At 57.8% G+C, this 21,248-nt stretch overlaps 1 protein-coding gene across 6 annotated transcripts in view; it reads left to right on the top strand.

The window, feature by feature from the left end:
* Window positions 1–21,248, top strand: part of SLC9A5 (solute carrier family 9 member A5) — a 54,209-nt gene that overhangs the window by 18,686 nt on the left and 14,275 nt on the right. For all 6 annotated transcript variants that reach the window (XR_007352284.2, XM_048816704.2, XM_075118291.1 and 3 more), the window contains exons 3-10: window positions 6,183–6,346; window positions 7,110–7,188; window positions 11,785–11,962; window positions 15,081–15,301; window positions 15,537–15,739; window positions 18,405–18,494; window positions 18,662–18,732; window positions 20,611–20,740. Coding sequence is in view for 5 of the 6 variants with exons in the window: in XM_048816704.2 (XP_048672661.1) it covers window positions 6,183–6,346; window positions 7,110–7,188; window positions 11,785–11,962; window positions 15,081–15,301; window positions 15,537–15,739; window positions 18,405–18,494; window positions 18,662–18,732; window positions 20,611–20,740 (1,136 nt within the window). In the remaining variant the exon portion in view is untranslated. The remainder of the gene's footprint in view (window positions 1–6,182; window positions 6,347–7,109; window positions 7,189–11,784; window positions 11,963–15,080; window positions 15,302–15,536; window positions 15,740–18,404; window positions 18,495–18,661; window positions 18,733–20,610; window positions 20,741–21,248) is intronic.

Below are 21,248 nucleotides of genomic sequence, written 5' to 3' on the forward strand. Positions count from 1 at the left end.
CCTTCTGGTGAATTCAGCTCTTTGGCTTGTGCTTTCACAGTTTCTGCTGCCCTGCCTATCTGGAGAGCTTTTTCTAAAGTTAAATCTTCACAGAGGAGTCTCTCTCTTAACCCAGTGTCTCTAATGCCGCAGATGGTTCTATCTCTGACCAGAGAATCTGTCAGCTCACCAAAGTCACAGGTTTTAGTGATGCTCCTTAATTCTGTGACATATTGCTTTCCAGTGTCATCAGTTTTTCATGCACGTATAAAATTTGTTTGTCTCAAAGGTCTCATTCTTCTTTGGCATGCAATATGTGACGGGATCCCCGGATGCAACCTGGAACCATGGAACCACTGTGCCCCCTTGACACTCCAATCTGGGCTGTCTCTCACGATGCGTTGCTAGTGACAAGCAGCAAACCCTTCTAGGCGCTGTTATCACTCAGCACAACCGGATGTGGAGCCCTACGCCCAGCTAGATTGCATGAATGCTCCCAGAGCCACTCATGAATCACACAGAGAAAGGCACCAGCCAATTCCTCCCCAGCTTGCACCCTCCAATTGTACCGTCTTCCACTGCTCAAGATGAGCAGTGCAAGTTTTATTAATTGGTTCACCACTTCATCAGTGGAAAGTGGATATACCTGAGCAAATTTACCAAATACTTCAGGCTACTCACTGGTAAAAATAAACAATAAAACAGATTTATTGACTACAAAAGATACATTTTAAGTGATTATAAGTGATAGGCAAAAAGTCAGTGTGGTTACCAAAAGAAAAGAAAATATAAGCACACAGTCTAAACTCTCAGACCTATTAGACTGGGCAACATCTAGATTAAGCCGTTTTTCTCACCCCACTGGATATTGCATTTCATACCTGAAACCTGGGCCAGTGTCCTCTGTTGGAGTCTTCAGTCTTTTCAGTGTCCTTGTTGCTTGCAGCATGGGGGGGGAAGAAAAGGCGAAGTGTGAGGCCACTGTGTTCTGTTTTATACCCTGAGTCCATGTGCTTGGAGAACACAAATCCTGGCATGTCTGGGGGGTATTGCTGAATCCCCAGGCAAGGTTGAGCGATTCCCCTGGTATGGCCTCATGCAGGTGAGTCCTTGCATTGTAGTTCCCTTGCTGGACAGTGGCTGTTGATGGTTGTTTGACACCCGCTCGGGTGTTGGTTACTTTCCTTGCTCTTATCTCTGGGGAGCTAATATCTGCCCGATTCCCCAACTTGCAGCATGTTTTAGTGACACCCATACAACACAATCTCATAACTTTATATGCACTAATGATACACACATTTAGATAGAACAATGACTTTCAGCAGATCATAAACTTTCCCCTGATACCTCGCATGGCATACAATTGTATATAAATGAGGAATATGGGAATTGCAGAGTGCTCCCCCAAGTATAGGATATCACAAAATGCTCCTCAAATAGTGAGTATTTTACTTCATGCTTTCATCTTCCTCAAATGTAAAGTTGTTATAAATATCCAATGCTGCCTCCCCAACAACATGCAAAAAGATTGATGATTTCACTTTATCATTTTTCTCCTCTTCCCCAATTGCTGCTAAATACAATTCAAACCTCTGTTGGAATTTTTTCCCGTTGTCTGCAATGTTGCCTGGGAAGTCGTGGAGCTTGCAAGTCATCCATGTTTGGCTTTTTCCCCTTCTTAACCTAGTCAAGCTTCTACTGTGCTCACAAAATACATGCAAAGGCCTTTGCTCTGTTTGCTGCTCCGTGTGCTCCCCTTGCCTCTGCTTTTCATTTCAAGCCCAGGAGTGAACCTCAAACTGACCACAGGCTCCTTCTCGCTCAGCACCTCTGACACTGTGAAGTGATCTGGGGGTTCATTGAACAACAAACCAGGGAATGAGAAAGGAATAAAACTGGGCAAGGGCAGGGGTGCTGCATACTCCCGGCATGGTCCTGCAGCCGGAGGCTCCATGAGGTACGGCATGGTCCTGCAGCCGGAGGCTCCATGAGGTTCACACCTACCATTGGGGAGCCCAGGCATTTTAGTGGAGAAGTTCCTCTTATCCGACCCCTCATCCCCATGTGCCTCTGAGCCCCTGGGTGGCCACCGTCTGTGCTCTGCCTGTTACAGCCCCGCACCTGGCTGATGCATTGGCTGGCAGTCATTGCTCAGGCTGAGCCATCGCCATCCCAGAGCTAGTCCTCCCCCACTCCCTGCTACTCACCCCTTTCCCCAAGGGGCTACTCGGTGACTCTTAGAGGCTGCTGCTCCCTCAGGACAAGTCAGTGCCACTCCCTGGCCCCCAGGGCAAGGTTTTCACACATACATTCTCTCTCTTCTTCAGCCCACAACCTCCTCACGACCCCCTCCTCGGGTATCCTCCCCAGGCTGGGGGGACGGAAGAGATGATCTCCAGCCCTGGCCCTCCTGTTGGGAGCTGGTGGGGTCCCAGTACTGCTAGCAGTAACCCCATCTAGACTCCAGCATCTCAGCAAGTGTGGATGGGCAGACAAGGGGGGGTGATGATGTGGAAGAGAGGGAGCCCCACAGTCAAGGGTAGCTCCAAGCAGCTCTGCCAGGGTGTTACCCTGAAATTTAGGCTCTGGGGTGCCCCTAAAATAACCTCCTCAATTTGCTCTTCCTGGGGTCTGGGTCTCCAGAGTTGTTAAGGAAACACTTGAAGGACATGGCTCTAACCTTCTGACAGAGTGATTGACACAGGAGTATTCTTGTAACTAATAATCCCTAATACAATATAAAGTCCTAAATAAGACACAAATCCCTTATTGCAAGTTAAAAGAGCATCCAGACCACAACAGCGTACAGTTTAAATGATTGAAAGCGAAGCACTTTTCTACAAATGGCCAGTCTGTAACCAACCACTGACAGCAGTTCTTCAATTATATTTTAGATTTTACATAAGTAAATTTAAATTCATAACAATATCTTATGCATTCTTATTAGTGTGCGTGCCCACACATGCATTCAAAATCCTACCCTACGCTATAGTTATAACAAAACTAACGTATTTTATAAATCCTTTGGCATCTTTCTTTAGTTGCTGCTTCTTGCTGCTGAAGCAGCTTCTCCCAACAGGGTTCTCCTCAGGATTTTAAGCTGTCACTCGCCCTTCAGGTATTAGAGGGGTAGCCGTGTTCGTCTGTATGCCACCGGACTCCTCACTGACTCTCTCTTCACAACTGTGTAACTGCTGTTAGTGTTGCAAAGTCACTCTCCCTCAGCTCCGTTTCGCCGTTCGTAGTTGTTGCCCCTTGGTTCAAACGGTCTCGGCGGCTTCTCTCGCTCTGTTACAAAATTTCTTCAGCGGCTCCTTAGACTCCTTTGCCCGCTCTCCACTCTCTCTTTCCCAGCAGCTGCTCTTCTAACTCCTTTCCAGCAGTTCTTCTTGCTGGCTCCCCACTGTCAGTCCGTCTTCTCCCTACCGCTCTCCTCCCCGGCTCCTGACTCACTGGCTGCCTGTCAGCACAGTGCTGTGGACCTGTGGGATCAGTCGACACTACGCACGGCTCGTGCGGCGCCTCAAGGTCTCAGACACCATCCGATGGTCCAGGGACATCTACATCGAACACATCACCAGCCACCGACAGTACCAGGAGGTGTGAGCCGGTACGACATCGTGCATCCACTGTGGGAAAGGGACTGAGAGACTTTTTCCATTGGACCGTGTGAACTGGAACCATAAACTCACTGAACATTAAATCCCACCAAATGAGGGTGGATCCATCCCCATCATCGTATCCACTCATTATACTCCACACCAGAACATAGCCATTATATGGACAACGTACACCCCATATCTCAATGTCTGTGCTTTGACCCGTTAACCTTTTACCCCCAGTCGGGGAGATTGCAGATTATGTATTCCTTACACCACCTGTTCTTAAACCGAATTTCGCACCCCTTGATAATCTGTAAGGATTATCTGTAATCTTCCCTTCTTTAAAAAAGGGAAGAAGGAGGATCCTGGGAACTACAGGCCAGTCAGCCTCACTTCAGTCCCTGGAAAAATCATGGAGCAAGTCCTCAAAGAATCAATCCTGAAGCACTTGCATGAGAGGAAAGTGATCAGGAACAGCCAGCATGGATTCACCAAGGGAAGGTCATGCCTGACTAATCTAATCGCCTTTTATGATGAGATTACTGGTTCTGTGGATGAAGGGAAAGCAGTGGATGTATTGTTTCTTGACTTTAGCAAAGCTTTTGACACGGTCTCCCACAGTATTCTTGTCAGCAAGTTAAGGAAGTATGGGCTGGATGAATGCACTACAAGGTGGGTAGAAAGCTGGCTAGATTGTCGGGCTCAACGGGTAGTGATCAATGGCTCCATATCTAGTTGGCAGCCGGTATCAAGTGGAGTACCCCAAGGGTCGGTCCTGGGGCCGGTTTTGTTCAATATCTTCATAAATGATCTGGAGGATGGTGTGGATTGCACTCTCAGCAAATTTGTGGATGATACTAAACTGGGAGGAGTGGTAGATACGCTGGAGGGGAGGGATAGGATACAGAAAGACCTAGACAAATTGGAGGATTGGGCCAAAAGAAATCTGATGAGGTTCAATAAGGATAAGTGCAGGGTCCTGCACTTAGGACGGAAGAACCCAATGCACAGCTACAGACTAGGGACCGAATGGCTAGGCAGCAGTTCTGCGGAAAAGGACCTAGGGGTGACAGTGGACGAGAAGCTGGATATGAGTCAGCAGTGTGCCCTTGTTGCCAAGAAGGCCAATGGCATTTTGGGATGTATAAGTAGGGGCATAGCGAGCAGATCAAGGGACGTGATCGTTCCCCTCTATTCGACATTGGTGAGGCCTCATCTGGAGTACTGTGTCCAGTTTTGGGCCCCACACTTCAAGAAGGATGTGGATAAATTGGAGAGAGTCCAGCGAAGGGCAACAAAAATGATTCGGGGACTGGAACACATGACTTATGAGGAGAGGCTGAGGGAGCTGGGATTGTTTAGCCTGCAGAAGAGAAGAATGAGGGGGGATTTGATAGCTGCTTTCAACTACCTGAAAGGGGGTTCCAAAGAGGATGGCTCTCGACTGTTCTCAATGGTAGCAGATGACAGAACGAGGAGTAATGGTCTCAAGTTGCAGTGGGGGAGGTTTAGATTGGATATTAGGAAAAACTTTTTCACTAAGAGGGTGGTGAAACACTGGAATGCGTTACCTAGGGAGGTGGTAGAATCTCCTTCCTTAGAGGTTTTTAAGGTCAGGCTTGACAAAGCCCTGGCTGGGATGATTTAACTGGGAATTGGTTCTGCTTTGAGCAGGGGGTTGGACTAGATGACCTCCTGAGGTCCCTTCCAACCCTGATATTCTATGATTCTATGTACCTTATTCCCTGATAACCAGAAACTTCTATGCTTAAACTCTGTACTGATTTCTTTTTACTTCAACATTATCTTAATAAAATTTATACTGTTCTGACCCACATCACCTCATCTTCAGCTACCGGAAGAAGCAGCCCCACACTGACCCATGTCAGTTCAGGCTGAGGCTGCTTGACCTTTCTGTCCCCCATTTCATTCTGCACAGGCTCACTGTTGCTGTTGACTTCAGAGTTATGATTCTGCCAATCCACTCACCTACTGGGCCTTTTGCCAGGGCACCATCTTAGCACTCTTGGGCAGTCTGCCAATTAACTGCACTTTTCACCCTATGTTAGTACTGAGCGTACTCAAGATCTGCAGATTTCCTCTTGGAGTGGCCTGGGTCCTGCTTATTCAGAACAGAGACCAAGCAGACAAAATGTAGGCTGGAGAATTTTTCTAGGAACAGGGTGGGTCCCTTCTGAGCCCTCTGGCAGAGCTGCTGCCGACAGCAGGGGTCCCGCATTGTGCCCTGGCTGCCGTGATATGCAGAGACAGACACGTGGTGTCTCCTACCCACTCCATGGTCACCACGGAGCAGACCCGAGGCTGGTTGTTTATCAGGGCCTGCCAGGCTGGCCTTGCTCTGTGTGCCATGGTAGTAGCCTCCCCAGTGCAGGCACTTGCCCCAGCTCTGTGCAGCACCCCGTGGGCTCCCTCCTTTGCCTCTCTCACTCCCTGGTGGGTCTGGCTGAGCCCTTAAGGCATGGAGCCTCGTCTGCTTCCCCTTGGCGGTGTGAGGCGGGTGCTGCTGGAGATACAGGAGGCTGAGGCCCAGTCCACGCCCCCTCCCGCGGTGTGCTGAGCGGTGTGCTTCTGTCCTGGCAGACAAGGGCGTGGAAGCTGGCCTGATGGACTTCCTGCTCTTCGGCAGCCTCATCTCAGCTGTGGACCCTGTGGCCGTGCTGGCCGTCTTCGAGGAAGTCCACATCAACGAGACCCTCTTCATCATCGTGTTCGGGGAGTCCCTGCTGAACGACGCCGTCACCGTGGTGAGCACCGCCCAGGGCTCGGTGCTTGGGGCGGGGGGAGAGGTGGGTCTTGCTCTCTCTGGCTGCAGGCCTGAGACATCTGCGCTGCAGCTGGCAGCTAGCGGGAGCTTCTCCTCTAGTCCTAGAGCTGCTGGTTGGTGCAGAAAGTCCCTGGCCCCAAGGCCCAAAAAGGACATGCTCCCCCACTCTCTGTGGTCTCTGCCGTCTGTGTGTCCCAAGCCCACTCCTTTGTGGGACTTCCTGTCTTCCAGGGCATAGGACTGCACCCAGCTCGGGGGTTTGCCATCTCCCTGATAGACCTGCCCTGCCGTGGGGATGGAGCAAGGGAGCCTCCAAAGTGCCTGGAGATAGGATACAGTAGGAGCAGGGCCAGCCGGTCACCCGAACAATGTGGCTTCATAGCTGGGTCAAGAGACAAGCTAAAGGCGTTTGCACCGCCCCTGGTACTTCACGGTGTGTGCTCAGGAGAGCCCAGCACAGGACTAGCTGGGAGACCTGGCAGACCCTGAGTGGGTGGAGGCAGGAGACCTACACTCCCACTCTGGCCCTTCACCCGGGAAGCCCGGCACTTGGAGAGCATAGTGTCTGCAGCCTCACTGCTTCTCACCCGCCCAAGAGGTAGGGTCTGCAGGGCCAGGTATCCCATTCCCAAAAGGAGAAACACATCCTCACATTGCCCAGGATAGCGCAGGCTAATGTCAAGAAGGGGCTATTGGTCCATTGGGCCTAGGTGTTGGGCTAACCCTGTTGCTTTGTCTTGCAGGTGCTGTACAAAGTGTTTAACTCCTTTGTGGAGATGGGCCCTGCACATGTCCAGGCCACAGACTACCTGAAGGGTGTCGGTGAGTATGTCTCCAGCCCCTCTCTCTGTTAGCCATGCTGTCCCCGGGCCTGCTCTTTCTCTGCTGGAAGGTGTGTAGAGCAGGCATGGCAGCCATGCTGTCCCCGGGCCTGCTCTTTCTCTGCTGGAAGGTGTGTAGAGCAGGCATGGCTGCCAGCTTCCCCTGCTGGGGAGACAGGACTGGCTGGCAAGTGCAGGCAAGTGCCCTCCATACAGCCCTGGGCCAGTGACAGGAGGGCAGCTGCTTTGACAGCATGCGTCACGTCCCCAGGACGGGCAGGCTGGTGAGCTGGGCAGATGCCATGCCATTGGAAGGGACTGCGGTGGACTGGTTTCCCAGGGGAGGGGCTGGAAGTCCCATCGCTTGGGATGTGCGAACTGGACGGGACCATGTACTCTGAGCAGCCATGGCCGGCTGGCAGAGACAGGAGAGGTGTGACCCAAGTGCTCTCTCCCAGCTTTCGTGGCCGTAAGCCAGAAACGGGGTGAGTCGAGTGAGTCTAAATGGAGGCTGTAGAAGCGGATCTCAGGTGCCATTGCCAGCTCCATGGGAGACTGCCAGGGTGCAGTCTGCTAACTGTTCGCTTTGTGCTTAGACCTGGCCAGATGTTAGTGCTGGCTGGCTGTGTCTGACAGCACCCCAATGTGCAGGCCGCTTGCCCCATGGGCAGCCCCGCCCCGAGGAGGTCTGTGACAACAGCCAGACAGAGACAGACAGGGGATAGGGACCAAAAGCCCAGGAAACTTCCTAACGGTCAGGGTGGTTAAGCACTGGAATAAATTACCTCGGGAGGTTGTGGAATCTCCATCATTGGGGATTTTTAAGAGCACGTTGGACAAACACCTGTCAGGGATGGTCTAGATAATACTTAGTCCTGCCATGAGTGCAGGGGACTGGACTAGATGACCTCTCGAGGTCCCTTCCAGTTCTTTGATTCTATGATTTTATACAAGCCCAACGCATCTTAACCAGGCTTGCATGGCTAAGGGCTCTGGTCAGGAAATGAGACGTCTGAGGTTACGAGGCCAGTCCCAACCCACCCCTGAGCAACTGGCTGCGAGGGGCAGCTTGTAGCATGTGCCCATGTCCCGTTTCACAGATCATACAGCAGCAAACATTAGCCTCTGGTCTCCAGCCATAGGTGGAGGCTTGTTTTGATTGGTTGGTGTGACGGGTTGGACTCCCCTTCTGGGATGCCACCTGATGTGCTGGGGTTTAACTGAACCTCCCCTGCTCAATCAGCCTGGGTTCCCTCTCACTGCTTTGCTAAATTAGGCTCTCCGGCCTCTTGCAGCAGACACACAGGTAGGGCCACACCCCGCTGCAGAGGCAGACTGAAGTCAGCTCTGTGTGAGAGGGCTCCCCCAGCACTCACGTGCCCACCCCTTTTGGGAGACAAACCCCAAATACTACTGTCTTGCACTGTATAGAAATATTTGTACAGCACAAGCTCATAAAATTTGCCCTTTTCCGCAAAGTGAAGAGAGCTGTGCACGCCTTCTTGCCCCCCCCATTAGAAATTACAGGAACTGGGTTACATTATAAACAAGAAATAAGTTTATTAACTACAAAAGGTGAATTTTAAGTGAATATGAGAGATAACAGAAAGAACCAAGCAGATTACTGACCAAATAAAGCAAAATTCGCAAGCTAAGCTCAATATACTTAAGGAACAGGTTACAAAATGTACATTCTCACCCTAAATGTTATTTTAGGCAGGTTTCAAAGTTTCTTTGGTTCAGAGTTCCAGTTATATTCCTTTTCAGACTGGACCCCTTGCCTTCCCTTCAGGTAGCTTTAGCCGTCTTTCTTCTTGGGCAGACAGGCCATGCAGAGGAGGAGTCCCTTTTGCCTTCCTCCCCACCCTTAAATAGGATTTACATAAGGCGGGAATCCTTTGTTTCCCAAACTTGACCCCCCTCCCCTTCCGGTGGAAAGTTACAAGAAGTCCCAGGTAATGTTTAGTATCAGGTGACAAGATCACCTGACTCTGTAGGATCACAGCATTCATGAGTCAGTGACAGTACAGAGCATCGGCAGGAAGGCCGAGCTTTTCACAGTCCATTGTCCTCGCTGATGAGCCATCTGCCCTGTCTGGCTTTTCCATTGTGGTACCTGAATTGTTGGCAATGAGCGTCATCCAAAGTGGCATAGTTGAAATACAGATATGTAGTCAATATTCCTAACTTCAGATACAGAAATGATACAGGCGTGCATATTGGATAATCGCATTCAGTAAATCATAACCTTTCCAATGATATCTTACAAGACCCATCTTGCATAAAGTACATCTCAGTTATGTCATATTCATATCATAAGCATATTTTCACAAAGAATATGGAGTGAAACATCAGAGTTGGATATTTACAAAGGCTAATAAAAGGCGCCCCGTTCAGTCTCTAGCTGCCTTTTACAGTCTGTTAAACAAGTAATAGCTTAGCACCTTGGGATATATCTGGGTGTGTGACCCTATGCAGCACCGACCCCCCTGGTCCTCACCGATTCCCTGACCAATCCTGTAATTCTTGGGGAATTTATTTATAGATTCAATTCCATTGATTTTTGCTGTCCCTAAATGTTCAGTTTGCCCCTGTGTGCTGTCTGTGTAGCTGCCCGGGGGGCAAGCAGGAGATTTGGCCACTAGGGGATGGAGTGGGGATGGAGGCTGCAGTGGGTGGCCCCCAGGAAAAACACAGGAGAAGGTTTTGCTTTTTGTTCCCCGGGGCCTGGTGGCTGCCTTTGATCCTGGGGAGGGGCTGCAGCCCCCCCCGCCCCGTTTTGAATCAGGAGGTGAACGCCTCACTCCCAGTGGACTGTCCAATATCTCTCACTCTGCCACGCCCGGCAGTGCCGGGACGTTCCCAGAGGGGCTCCTTTGTCTCGGCTGGAGGCCTCCTCAGCAGACGCTGCCGCGCCTCAGGACTGTGTCCCTTGAGGAGGCCCACGCCTCGGTCTCTGGCCTGAGAGAGGGCTGCTCCCTGCTCCCCATTTCACGACGCTGCGTGCGCCGGCTTTCCATAACTGTGCAGGGCCGTCACGCCGCGGGGCACGCACGGCTCCGAGTGGGAGAGAGTTGGAGGCACAGGTGCTGACTTTTTTAGTTTTTCCTGGGGGTGCTCCATCCCCAGCCCACCCCGAGGCCCCCGCCCTCGCTCCGCCTCTTCCTGCCCCTGCTCCACCCTCTCCCCCAAGACCCTGCCCCTACTCTGCCTCTTCCCTCCCCTGCTCCCCCCAGACTCCGCCCTCGCTCCGCCTCTTCCTGTCTCTGCCCCGCCCCCTCTCCTGAGGCCCTGCCCCTGCTCCGCCTCTTCTCCTCCCCCAAGGCTCCTCCCTTGCTCCGCCTCTTCCTGCCTCTGCCCCGCCCCCTCTCCCGAGGCCCCGCCCTCACTCCGCCTCTTCCTGCCCCTGCTCCGCCCCCTCCCCCAAGGCCCTGCCCCTGCTCCTCCCCCCAGGCTCCACCCTTGCTCTGCCTCTTCCTGCCCCTGCTCCTCCCCTCCCCCAAGGCCTTGCCCCTGCCCCGCCTCTTCCTGCCCCTGCTCCTCTCCCAAGGCCCCCTCCCTCGCTCTGCCTCTTCCTGCCCCGCTCCTCCCCTCCCCCAAGGCCCTGCCCCTGCCCCGCCTCTTTCTGCCACTGCTCCTCTCCCAAGGCCCCCTCCCTCGCTCTGCCTCTTTCTGCCCCTGCTCCTCCCCTCCCCCAAGGCCCTGCCCCTGCCCCGCCTCTTCCTGCCCTTGCTTCTCTCCCAAGGCCCCCTCCCTCGCTCTGCCTTTTCCTGCCTCTGCCCCGCCCCCTCTCCCGAGGCTCCTGCCCTCGCTCCGCCTCTTCCTGCCCCTGCCCTGCCTCTTCCTGCCCCGTCTCCTCTCCCAAGGCCCTGCCCCTGCTCTGCCTCTTCCTGCCCCTGCTCCTCCCCCAAGGCCCCACCCTCGCTCCACCTATTCCTGTCCCGCCCCCTCTCCCAAGGCTCCGCCCTCGCTCTGCCTTTTGCTGCCTCTGCTCCACCCCCTTCCCCCAAACCCCCGCCCTCGCTCCCCCTCTTCCTGCCCCGCCCCTCTCCCAAGGCCCCGCCCTCGCTCCACCTCTTCCTGCCCCGCCCCTCTCCCAAGGCCCCGCCCTCACTCCCCCTCTTCCTGCCCCGCCCCTCTCCCAAGGCCCCGCCCTCGCTCCCCCTCTTCCTGCCCCGCCCCTCTCCCAAGGCCCCGCCCTCGCTCCACCTCTTCCTGCCCCGCCCCCTCTCCCCAGGCCCCGCCCTCGCTCCGCCTCTGTCACTGCATTTTTAACGGGCTCTGCGCCGCTGGGACGGGATTTCCTCCGAAGGGCGTTTATTTGTCAGTGGGGAAGAAAGAGCAGTCCCCCGTGCCGCGCGACCCAGCTGCGGGGTGAGCCGGGTTCGCCGCTTTTGGGGCGCAGCCGTCCCCGGGAGAGGTCTCTCCAGAGGCAGGCCCAGCCGGCAGGTCCCCAGCAGCGGGAGAGAGGCTGCCTCTGGTGGTAGATACAAGCTGCCTTCTGCAGGGCTCACGGCTGCCAAGCACACTGCCGCCTAGAGCCCAGGCTGCAGCCGGCACGACTCGCTCCGTGGGGATCTGCTCTTGTGCCCCCCAGCTTCCTTCTTCGTGGTGAGCCTCGGGGGTGCCGCCGTGGGGCTGCTCTTCGCCTTCCTGCTGGCCCTGATCACCAGGTTCACCAAGCGCGTGCGCATCATCGAGCCGCTCTTCGTCTTCCTGCTGGCGTACATGGCGTACCTCGCCGCCGAGATGGTCTCGCTCTCCTCCATCCTCGCGTGAGTACCCCGCACTTCGCACATCCAGCCCCCGCAGGGCTCTTCCCTGGGTGAGGGCCGCCCCCCCCCCCCAGCCGGTGCGGGAGGGATGCTGAGCCCTGTGCGATTGGCGTGGGGCATCCTTGTGGGAGCAGGTTCCCCGCAGCCCCCACCCTCCCGGTCACGCTGCTCCTCGATCCCCACCCACGGCCCCCCACCCTCCCGGTCACGCTGCTCCTCGATCCCCACCCGCGGCCCCCCGCCCTCCCGGTCACGCTGCTCCTCGATCCCCACCCGCGGCCCCCCGCCCTCCCGGTCACGCTGCTCCTCGATCCCCACCCGCGGCCCCCCGCCCTCCCGGTCACGCTGCTCCTCGATCCCCACCCGCGGCCCCCCGCCCTCCCGGTCACGCTGCTCCTCGATCCCCACCCGCGGCCCCCCGCCCTCCCGGTCACGCTGCTCCTCGATCCCCACCCGCGGCCCCCCGCCCTCCCGGTCACACTGCTCCTTGATCCCCACCCGCGGCCCCCTGCCCTCTTGTTCACACTGCTCCTCGATCCCCACCCGCAGCCCAGACCCCAATGATCTTTCCTCCCCCGCCATGACCTGCAGCCTCTGAGCTCTCAGTCTCAGGTCTCCTGTGAAGAGCAGGGCAGATGTCTGTACGAGTGCTATGAATATCCTGCATCTCTGTTGATTGTTGGAGTGTGCCCGGCTCTCTGTAGCACCAAGGGTTAATTCCATCCTGTGCGACCCGCTCAGCCAGGCTCTGATCCCGTCACCCAATAGACGGGTTAATTGCTTGTAAGGGGATCTCCAGGGCTTGCACCCCACCAAGGTTCTTCGCTCATTCCAGGAGCTGATCTCTACCACTCTCTAGCTTTCCTCTCTAGCGCTGACTCTCCAGGCCCTGGCTGCTCTGCTACCTGAGCTCTCCCGGGGGGAGACCCTGCCTATAGCCATGGCCCTGAAAACCTTGAGCTCAGCTCGCTATAGTTCTGACACACTAACCAGTGGGAGAGAAGAAACTTCAGCCCCATCCCATCACCACAAAACCTCCCGGCTCCCACCAGTGAGGCCCCTGAGATTGTAAATGGACCAGTCAGTGGCTAGGAAATATTCACCCTGGTTGAATTCCAGATGGCGCCTCTCCCCACACCCCAGCATGTACGGAAAGGGGCAGCAACAACTGCTCTGCATGGACCCCCCCCACCCCATAGGTGGCTGGAGTTCAGTCCTTGCTGTCGGCCTTGCCTGAGACAGCAACACCCTGAACCCGGAGGAGATGCTGGGACTCCCAGGCTCCCTTTGCATTCAGTGTCTCCACCTCTCTCCCCACATGCTCCGTCTGAGATACCCCGACCCCAGGCGAGTCGTTGGGGTGAGCTGGGAAGTCAGGCCCTTTCCTAGGAACTGAGTTGGGGGTGGAACCAGAACCCGGTGCCCCAGGGGCTGCTGTTACCCAGGGGCTGCAAAGCTGGTGGCCTGGAGCCGGGCATTGGATCGCATACATTATTACTGTGATCTCCTGGTCACTGGGTGGGGTTCTGAGGCCAGACTGGTTTGATTTTATATGTTCCGCCACTAGATTCCTATCACTCGGGAAAGGGCCTTTCCCAGGGACTCTCTGTCCTGGGAACTTGGCCGAAGGAGCAGAAATGGCAGCATTGGGACAGAGCTTCGCCCCCCGTAGTGGCAGGCTCCCTGCTCCCGCTCTGGGATCCTCTTAGCGCCCCCCAGCGGGAAAGAGGAGAGGCTGCGGGGGAGGGACGTCAGGGCAAGGGCAGACAGCGGGGGCCAGCCCGGAGCTGCTTAGAGGTGCTGACACGGTTCCTGTCTACTGGTAAATTGCCCGGAGTGCTGCCCCAGGAGAGCTCCGTCCCTGGGCGGATCGACCCTCCGGCGGTGTTTCGACGAGCAGCCCAAGGCGGTAACAGTTGCAGCGTGGAGATAACTGGCGTCAGGGCTCGCTCGGAGACGTTGTTCTGCGCCCGGATTGACCAGCTCAGACCAAACGGAACTGCCCTGGACCCAGAGACTTGCCTGTCGGAGGCACTGCCCAGGGGTGCTGCCGTCCGCAAGGGGTCCGTGTACGGTGGTCTCTTGCCCCCTTCTGCCATGGCCTGTTGCCCCAGCCCATGTCAGGTAACATCCCGGAGCCAAGTGCCCCAGGGGACTGAACTGGATGCTTCCCTCTCACTTTGTTCAGTCGCTGGCCGCGAGCAGTAACTCCAGGGCCATGCATAGGAAGAACCACGTAAGGGCCGTGGCGGGTATAGCAGCCTCAGCCCAGCAGAGCCTGGAGAAAGCTGCGGCTGAAGGAGGAAGAGCCGTTTGTGGCTGCCACTGATGTGCTGCTCTAAGCAGGAGTGCTGGCCTTTCCGGGGCTAGGAGGGGCTCTCCCCATGGCAGGGCAGGGGAAGGCAGGCAGTGCTCCTGGGGAAACAGGGGGGCTTTAGGAAGAAGCCAGTTCTGCCCAGCCTGGCTTTAGGGCCTGAGACTGGAGCTCCAGCAGCTGGGGGAGGCAGAGGGTGGTGTCGGGTGAGGCTGACTCTGTCCATTCTCAGAGCCCAGAGAGCAGAGCTGCTGTGGTAGCTGGCACGCCTGGCGCACGGTATGTGGAGAACTACGGGCACTTTGCGAACCCAGGCGTGCTGGTGGGCTCTTGCTGTCCTACTCTGTGGGCGTGGGCCTCTGAGCTCTGCACTGGGCGCCTGGCGAGTCGCTGACGCTGTCAGTGACACACTGCAGGTGCCGTATGCCCTGTCTCTAGATCCCATGGCCGGGCCTGTGTCTGCCAGGGCACGGAGGCAGCCACACGATGCCAGACGGCAGCACCTTGGAGCTGGACATGAGACGGGTGTGACTGTCGCATGGCACAGGGCTCTGTGGGCCGCCACGTGGGGCAGGAGCACCGCCTGAGTGATGGCTGGGGCCGCCCAGTGGGGAAAGGCTGGTCCCCGTGCTGCACATGCAGACTCGGCCCCTCTAGTCAGCTGAGTGAGAGCAGCGGGTGGGGGACCCAGGAGAGGTGGGTCCCACTGTGGTGAGCGTACAGGGCCCCTGGCACTCGCCTGCCAGTGCAAAGGGAGCGGGGTGGCCCTGTCTGTGTCTATCCCGAGCTCTTGCCGCCCTCCAGGGTCACCTTCTGTGGGATCTGCTGTAAGAAATATGTGGAAGCCAACATCTCCCGGAAGTCTCGCACCACTGTCAAGTACACCATGAAAACGCTGGCCAGCAGCTCCGAGACCGTCATCTTCATGTTCCTGGGCATCTCCGCCGTGGACACCTCCAAGTGGGCGTGGGACACGGCGCTGGTGCTGGGCACCCTGCTCTTCATCCTGCTCTTCCGGGCCGTGGGTCAGTCGCTCTCCTGTCCTGTGCTGTCTGCAGCTCTCAGCCCCTCGCTGGGGGCTGTCAGCTCCCTGGGATGTGCAGAGCCCCCTCCTGGCTCGTGGGGCAATCTGCCGGGTGGGACTTGGGGGAGCTTGCAGAGGGTTTGTAAGAGCCCTGCCCTTGGCTGCATCCTGCAGAGCACGCACCCAGGCCAGGCCACTTCTCCTGCGGCCACCCCTCATCTGCATCTCTCCCCCAGGTGTCATCCTCCAGACCTGGGTGCTCAACTGCTTCCGCCTCACCCCGCTGGACCGCATCGACCAGGTGGTGATGTCATACGGGGGCCTGCGGGGGGCCGTCGCCTTTGCCCTGGTCATCCTGCTGGACGGAGCAAAGGTCCGAGCCAAGGACTACTTCGTGGCAACGACCATCGTAGTGGTCTTCTTCACCGTCCTTGTGCAGGTCAGCATGGCAGGGCCCGGCTGTCCTCAGACCTCAGACCGGTTCTGTGCCGGAGAGCAGGGCTAGCTGTGGTGCTCCTGCCCGGCTGCAGGGGGCTGGCATTGGAGGCAGGTCGTGGGGCGGTACAAGGCCTGGGGTGGAGGAGGCTGGAGGTAGCACTCCAGGACTCCAATCCTCTGGGGCAGCAGGACTGGAGCAGGGGGGTGCTGGGATATGGGGCAGACAGCCCTGCCCCCTCGGGGGCATCGCAGGGCCCATAGCAATTCTCTGTGTGGGGCAGCTCCTTCTCCCGCTTAGACAAAACATGCCTTAGAGAGATGGGCCGGGAGATCCCCTCCTGCCTGGCTCCTGCCTGCTCTGCTTGGCACCTGCCAGCTCACCCCGCTGGTCCCGGCACGCAGGCTGGGCACACGCACTAGCCCTGGTGCGCAGAGCCAGGAGGCAGCAGGAGAGGGAGCAAAAGGCATTCAGCTGCTAACGGGGAGCTGCCTGGCTGTGCCTGCCCCCCTCCTCCCTGTGTTCCCCACCCCGCGCTCTGCTCCTGATGCCTGTCACTTCCACTGAGTTCAGCCTAAGGAGAAGCTGCTCCAAGTTTTCTAGGTAGGGTCGCCAACCCAGTATTATTATAATCATCAGGAATAAGAAGCAGGACTCACCTACATTCGCCAGGGGTATTTTTTGTTGCTGGGGACGCTGGCAGAGACTCTGCGACTGGGGAGGCTACCCCCTGCAAGTGCTGACCCCCCTGCCAGACAGAGCCCCTTCCTGCCCCTGCCCCTTCAGCCCAGCTCCAGGCCACACGGCCCCGTCCACTTGCCCTGCCAGACCGAGCCTGCACAGGTGGGGCCCCGCTCGAGAGCCAGCGTCAGGAGGGGAGTGGAAAGATGCACCCTGTGAGTACTGGCCAGGGCCCCCTGCTGACTCCAGCCCCCTCTGGTTCCCAGCGCAGGCTCTGGCCCCCTGCCCAGTGCAGCAGCGGGTGAGTCCGTGGGGCCCTGCCGCCCACCCGGACGGCCGCTGGGCAGCGGTGCTTGCAGGGTGCCTGCGGGGTCTCCCCTTGTGCTGCGCGTGAGTACTAGTGCGTGGCCCTCGCTCTCCGGCCGCTCAGGCCTGCGCCTAGGAGTTGGGTGTCAGACCCTGCAGCACGGGCAGGCACCGCGGGCACACGCGTGTGACGTAGGGTGGGGTAGTTGTGAGCAGGCCAGACTGGAGCCTGTCGACCGGCATGTGCAGGGAACAGCTACATGGGCCCTGTGCTTCTCCCGCCCCACGGGCCCCAGGGTGAGACTCAGGCATGGCCACTAGATGGCACTGTGACCTCGCTAAAATGCTGGCGAGGCAAAGCCCTGTGGAAGTCCCTGGGCAGGCCGGGTGTGCCCTGCCCTGCCCTGCGCTGCCCTGCCCTGCCCTGCGCTGCTCTCTGCCCGCCCCAGTCATGCCAGGCCGGGTGTGCCCTGCCCTGCCCTTTACTGCTCTCTGCTCACCCCAGCTGTGCCAGGCCGGGTGTGCCCTGCCCTGCCATGCCCTGTGCTGCTCTCTGCTCACCCCAGCTGTGCCAGGCCGGGTGTGCCCTGCCCTGCCCTGTGCTGCTCTCTGCCCACCCCAGCTGTGCCAGGCCGGGTGTGCCCTGCCCTGTCCTGTGCTGCTCTCTGCCCACCCCAGCCGTGCCAGGCCAGGTGTGCTCTGCCCTGCCCTGTGCTGCTCTCTGCCCGCTGCAGCCTGCCTGTCAGCCCCGCTCCAAAGCCAGCAACCGAGCCTGGCTGGCAAGACATCTGTTCTTTATAAACCCGTGCTGCTCACTGCCCGTGGTTCTGTGATTCCTCAGGAGACCGGTCCTGATCACGTTGAACTCAATGGGTCAGGTCCACCCTGGTGTGACTCTCCTGTCTTTGCTGGAATTGCCCCAGGGATGGATTTAGCCCCAGCAAGTTTTGTGATTCACGTTTGTTCCATCATGTCTAGCCATGCAGGGGGGAATTGCTTGGGTTTCCCCTTCCCTTGGCTCGAGCATTGCTCTGCTGTGTGCCCTGGACTCTGCTTCCTCTGCAGTTGTCCGTGATTTTATTTTTTGAATGACTGGGTGGTTCACTGCTCCGGCTGGTAGCTAACCGCCTGGCTGGGGACTGCCTGTCCCAAGTGTCCCCTCCCCTGCTCGGCACCAGCAGCCGCTCTAACAAGGGCTTCTTCCCTGCCCCAGAAACCAGGCATCTGTCAGCTTTGCTTGTAGCAGGCAGCTTCTGAAGGAGCTCAGCTCATCAGCTCGTACCGAAGTCCCGATTTTAACACCTCCCTGCGCCGCCATACGGACCAATTCTCCTCTCCCTGCCCCCAGTGTCCCTTGGATGGCACCGGAGCCAATTCTGATTGACAGCAGCGTGCGAGAGGCAGCGAGGCCCTGGTACGCTGCAGGCACATATCTCCTGGTGCCAAGGCCCCTGGGGCAGCACCTCCTTTCTCCTGCTGTATCTTGGCCCAGCAGCCCGGTCTGCCTGTGCCCTGGGGCGGATGGCTTGGTGGGCTCCCCCAGGCAAGTGCTCAGAAGAGGGGAGAGCAGAGTGGCAAAGGCCCAGGATAGGTGCTGCCCAGGCTGGGGCAGACTCCCCTTGCTGGGGGGAGTTGGGGCTGGGGACGCTCCCCCACTGACAGCCCTGCTCTGCCGTTTCAGGGTCTGACCATCAAGCCGCTGGTCAAGTGGCTGAAGGTGAAGCGGAGTGACCATCACAAGCCGACGCTGAACGAGGAACTGCACGAACACGTAGGTAGCGGGGCCAAGCCGGGATGGCCAGCGTCTCCCCGGCCCTGCGTGCCACAGGCCCTGCCCAGGGCTCTCCTTTTGACGGGGGCAATTTCCAGCAGGGATGGGGCGCCAGCTCGGACTCTGCCCCAGGTCCCCCCCCCCTCACTGTGTTTTCTCTTTCCAAGGCCTTTGACCACATTCTGGCAGCGGTGGAGGACGTGGTCGGTCACCACGGTTACCGTTACTGGCGAGACAAGTGAGTGCCCACGTGTGCTGGAGCCCCCCTCCCGCACCCTTGCCCGCTCCTGGCCCCCCGCCATGCCTGGCTCGCCCCCTGGCGGGAGTCTGCCTCCCCTCATTGCGCCCTGGCCCTGTGTGTTTCCCTGGGGCCTGTGCACAGGGCAAACGTGCCAGCTGTGGGGCACTGAGTGGGGACCCCGGTGCCCTACAGGGGCTTGGAAGGGGGCTCCTCGCTCTGGGCAGGCTTCAGAGGAGCAACGTGAGGCTGGTGTGTGGCAGGCAGGCCCAGTTCTGCTCTCTGCCCCAGGGCCCCGCCACAGGCCCTGCTCCCTTGGACTGAGGGGACCGGTGCATCCCAGCGGGTCTCGGGCCTTCCCGTCCCCGTGATCACATCCCGAGAGCGAATGGCACCTGCTTGGGGGGGACTCGCCCTCACCCACCTCAGCCCCCTCCCATCGCATGTCACCCAACCCCCTCATCTCCCCATCCGCTCTGAACCTGACCCCAAACTGCTCGCCTCTGCCCACCCCACCCCAGCTCCGACCTCTTCGTCACCCCACACAACCCCTCATCTCCCCGCCCATCCCCACCCCTTACATCCTCATCTCCCCGCCCAACCCCTGACACCCTCATCTCCCTGCCCACCCCACCCCAACCCCCGACACCCTCCATATCCCCACCCACACCCACCCCAACTTCATCTCTCCACACACCCCGGCCCCAGCCTCAACCCTGACTGCCTCATCTCCCTGCCCACCCAGCCCCCAACCCTGACCTCCCAGCTTCTTGGACTGTGACTATGGGGCCGGGAAGGTGCAAGACGGGATTGCTCAGCACGCCATTAAATCTGTGGTGTCCTCCTCTCTCAGCGCCAGGCCAGGCCGGTGGGAAGGGCCAGTTGTGATAGGTTCGGTCACAGAGACCCCCTTGGGACTGTCACCTGACATGCTGAAATTGCCTCTGAGCCTGTTTTCCCTGCCAGCTTGGGACTCCAGAACCCTGCCCTGTTGAGCCAGACACGCTAGCCACCTGCAGACACAGACCCAGGTCTGGTCCACGCCCCCAAAGCTGCAGACTTTAACTAAAAACAGCTCAGCAGGTCACCTATCTCCAGACACCCAGTTCCCAATGGGATCCAAACCCCAAATAAATCCGTTTTACTCTGTATAAAGCTTATACAGGGTAAACTCATAAATTGTCCACCCTCTATAACACTGAGAGAGAGATGCACAGCTGTTTGCTCCCCCAGGTATTAATCGCTTACTCTGGGTTTACTAATAAACAAAAGTGATTTTATTAAGTATAAAAAGTAGGATTTAAGTGGTTCCAAGTAATAACAGACTGAACAAAGTAAGTTACCAAGCAAAATAAAACAAAACATACAAGTCTAAGCCTAATACATCTAAGAAACTGAATACAGGTAAATCTCACCCTTAGAGGTGTTCTAAGAAACTTCTTTCACAGCCTCCCCACTGCCTGCCGTACGGAGCCACGGTGCTCTCAGCATGGGGGGCCACTCCCCCAGCTCCCAGCCAGCATCGCACTCTAGCGGCCAGATCTTCCTCCCCCCAGTGGCTGCACAGCTGCTTCCTTGTACCAGCGACTGCCGGGGCTGAGTAGGGGCTGCTCCCTTCCCCACCCCATCCCCTCACTGCCCCTGAATGAGCATTGCCCCCACCCCCATGGAATAGTCTCATCCCTCCCTCCCCCCGCCCCCAGCTCGATTGCTGCTTTACCTGTGTCCTGGGCACGTGGCTGAACGGTAGAGGAGATGCCTTGTTACCCTGCCCCTTCGGCTGGAATCCCAGCTGCGCTGGGGTGAGGGGGCTGGCCTGAGATCCCTGCCACCCCGTGCACGGGAGCTCACACCACCCCCTCCTCCCTCTTGTGCCAGATGGGAGCAGTTTGACAAGAGGTACCTGAGCCAGCTCCTGATGCGGAAATCGGCCTATCGGCTCAAAGACGAAATCTGGGACGTTTATTGCAAGCTGAATATCCGCGATGCCATCAGCTTTGTGGATCAGGTACCAGAGCAGCCCCCAGCAGCTACGGCAGGCCCTGCCCAGGGGGCAGCTAGATCGCAGCTCCGCTGGGGAATGGCGGGGCTGACCCCTGCAGCTCTCCTGGATGAACCGACCCTGCTGGGGGCACTTCCCCGCCAGGCACAGGGAGCAGCTCTACCCCGGCTACCAGTCCTCCCAGGCTGGCAGCCCACTCCCAGCCAGAGCCCTGGCAGTCGCAGCTTGTCAGGCCAGAGCAGTTCCCCTAGGGACAGCTGTCAGCCCCGTAAAGCCTGGGGCCAGGGGTAGAAAGCAGTGCTAGTGAGACTCCCCCTGGGCGCTGCCCCCCTGCCCGGGACTCCCCATGCACTGCCCCCCCCGTCCAGGCCCATTCCGGGGCATGCTTCCGCCCTGGCTGGGGCCCCCAGGCGCTGCCCCTGAGTGGCCCATCAATAGTAAAGAACACAAACTGCCAAATATCTTTGAGGGCACGGAGCAATTGCTCCTGGCAGACAGCTCTGCCCAGCCCCCA

This window comes from Caretta caretta, chromosome 12 (assembly GCF_965140235.1).
Source record: "Caretta caretta isolate rCarCar2 chromosome 12, rCarCar1.hap1, whole genome shotgun sequence".
NCBI classification, from domain to species: domain Eukaryota; kingdom Metazoa; phylum Chordata; order Testudines; family Cheloniidae; genus Caretta; species Caretta caretta.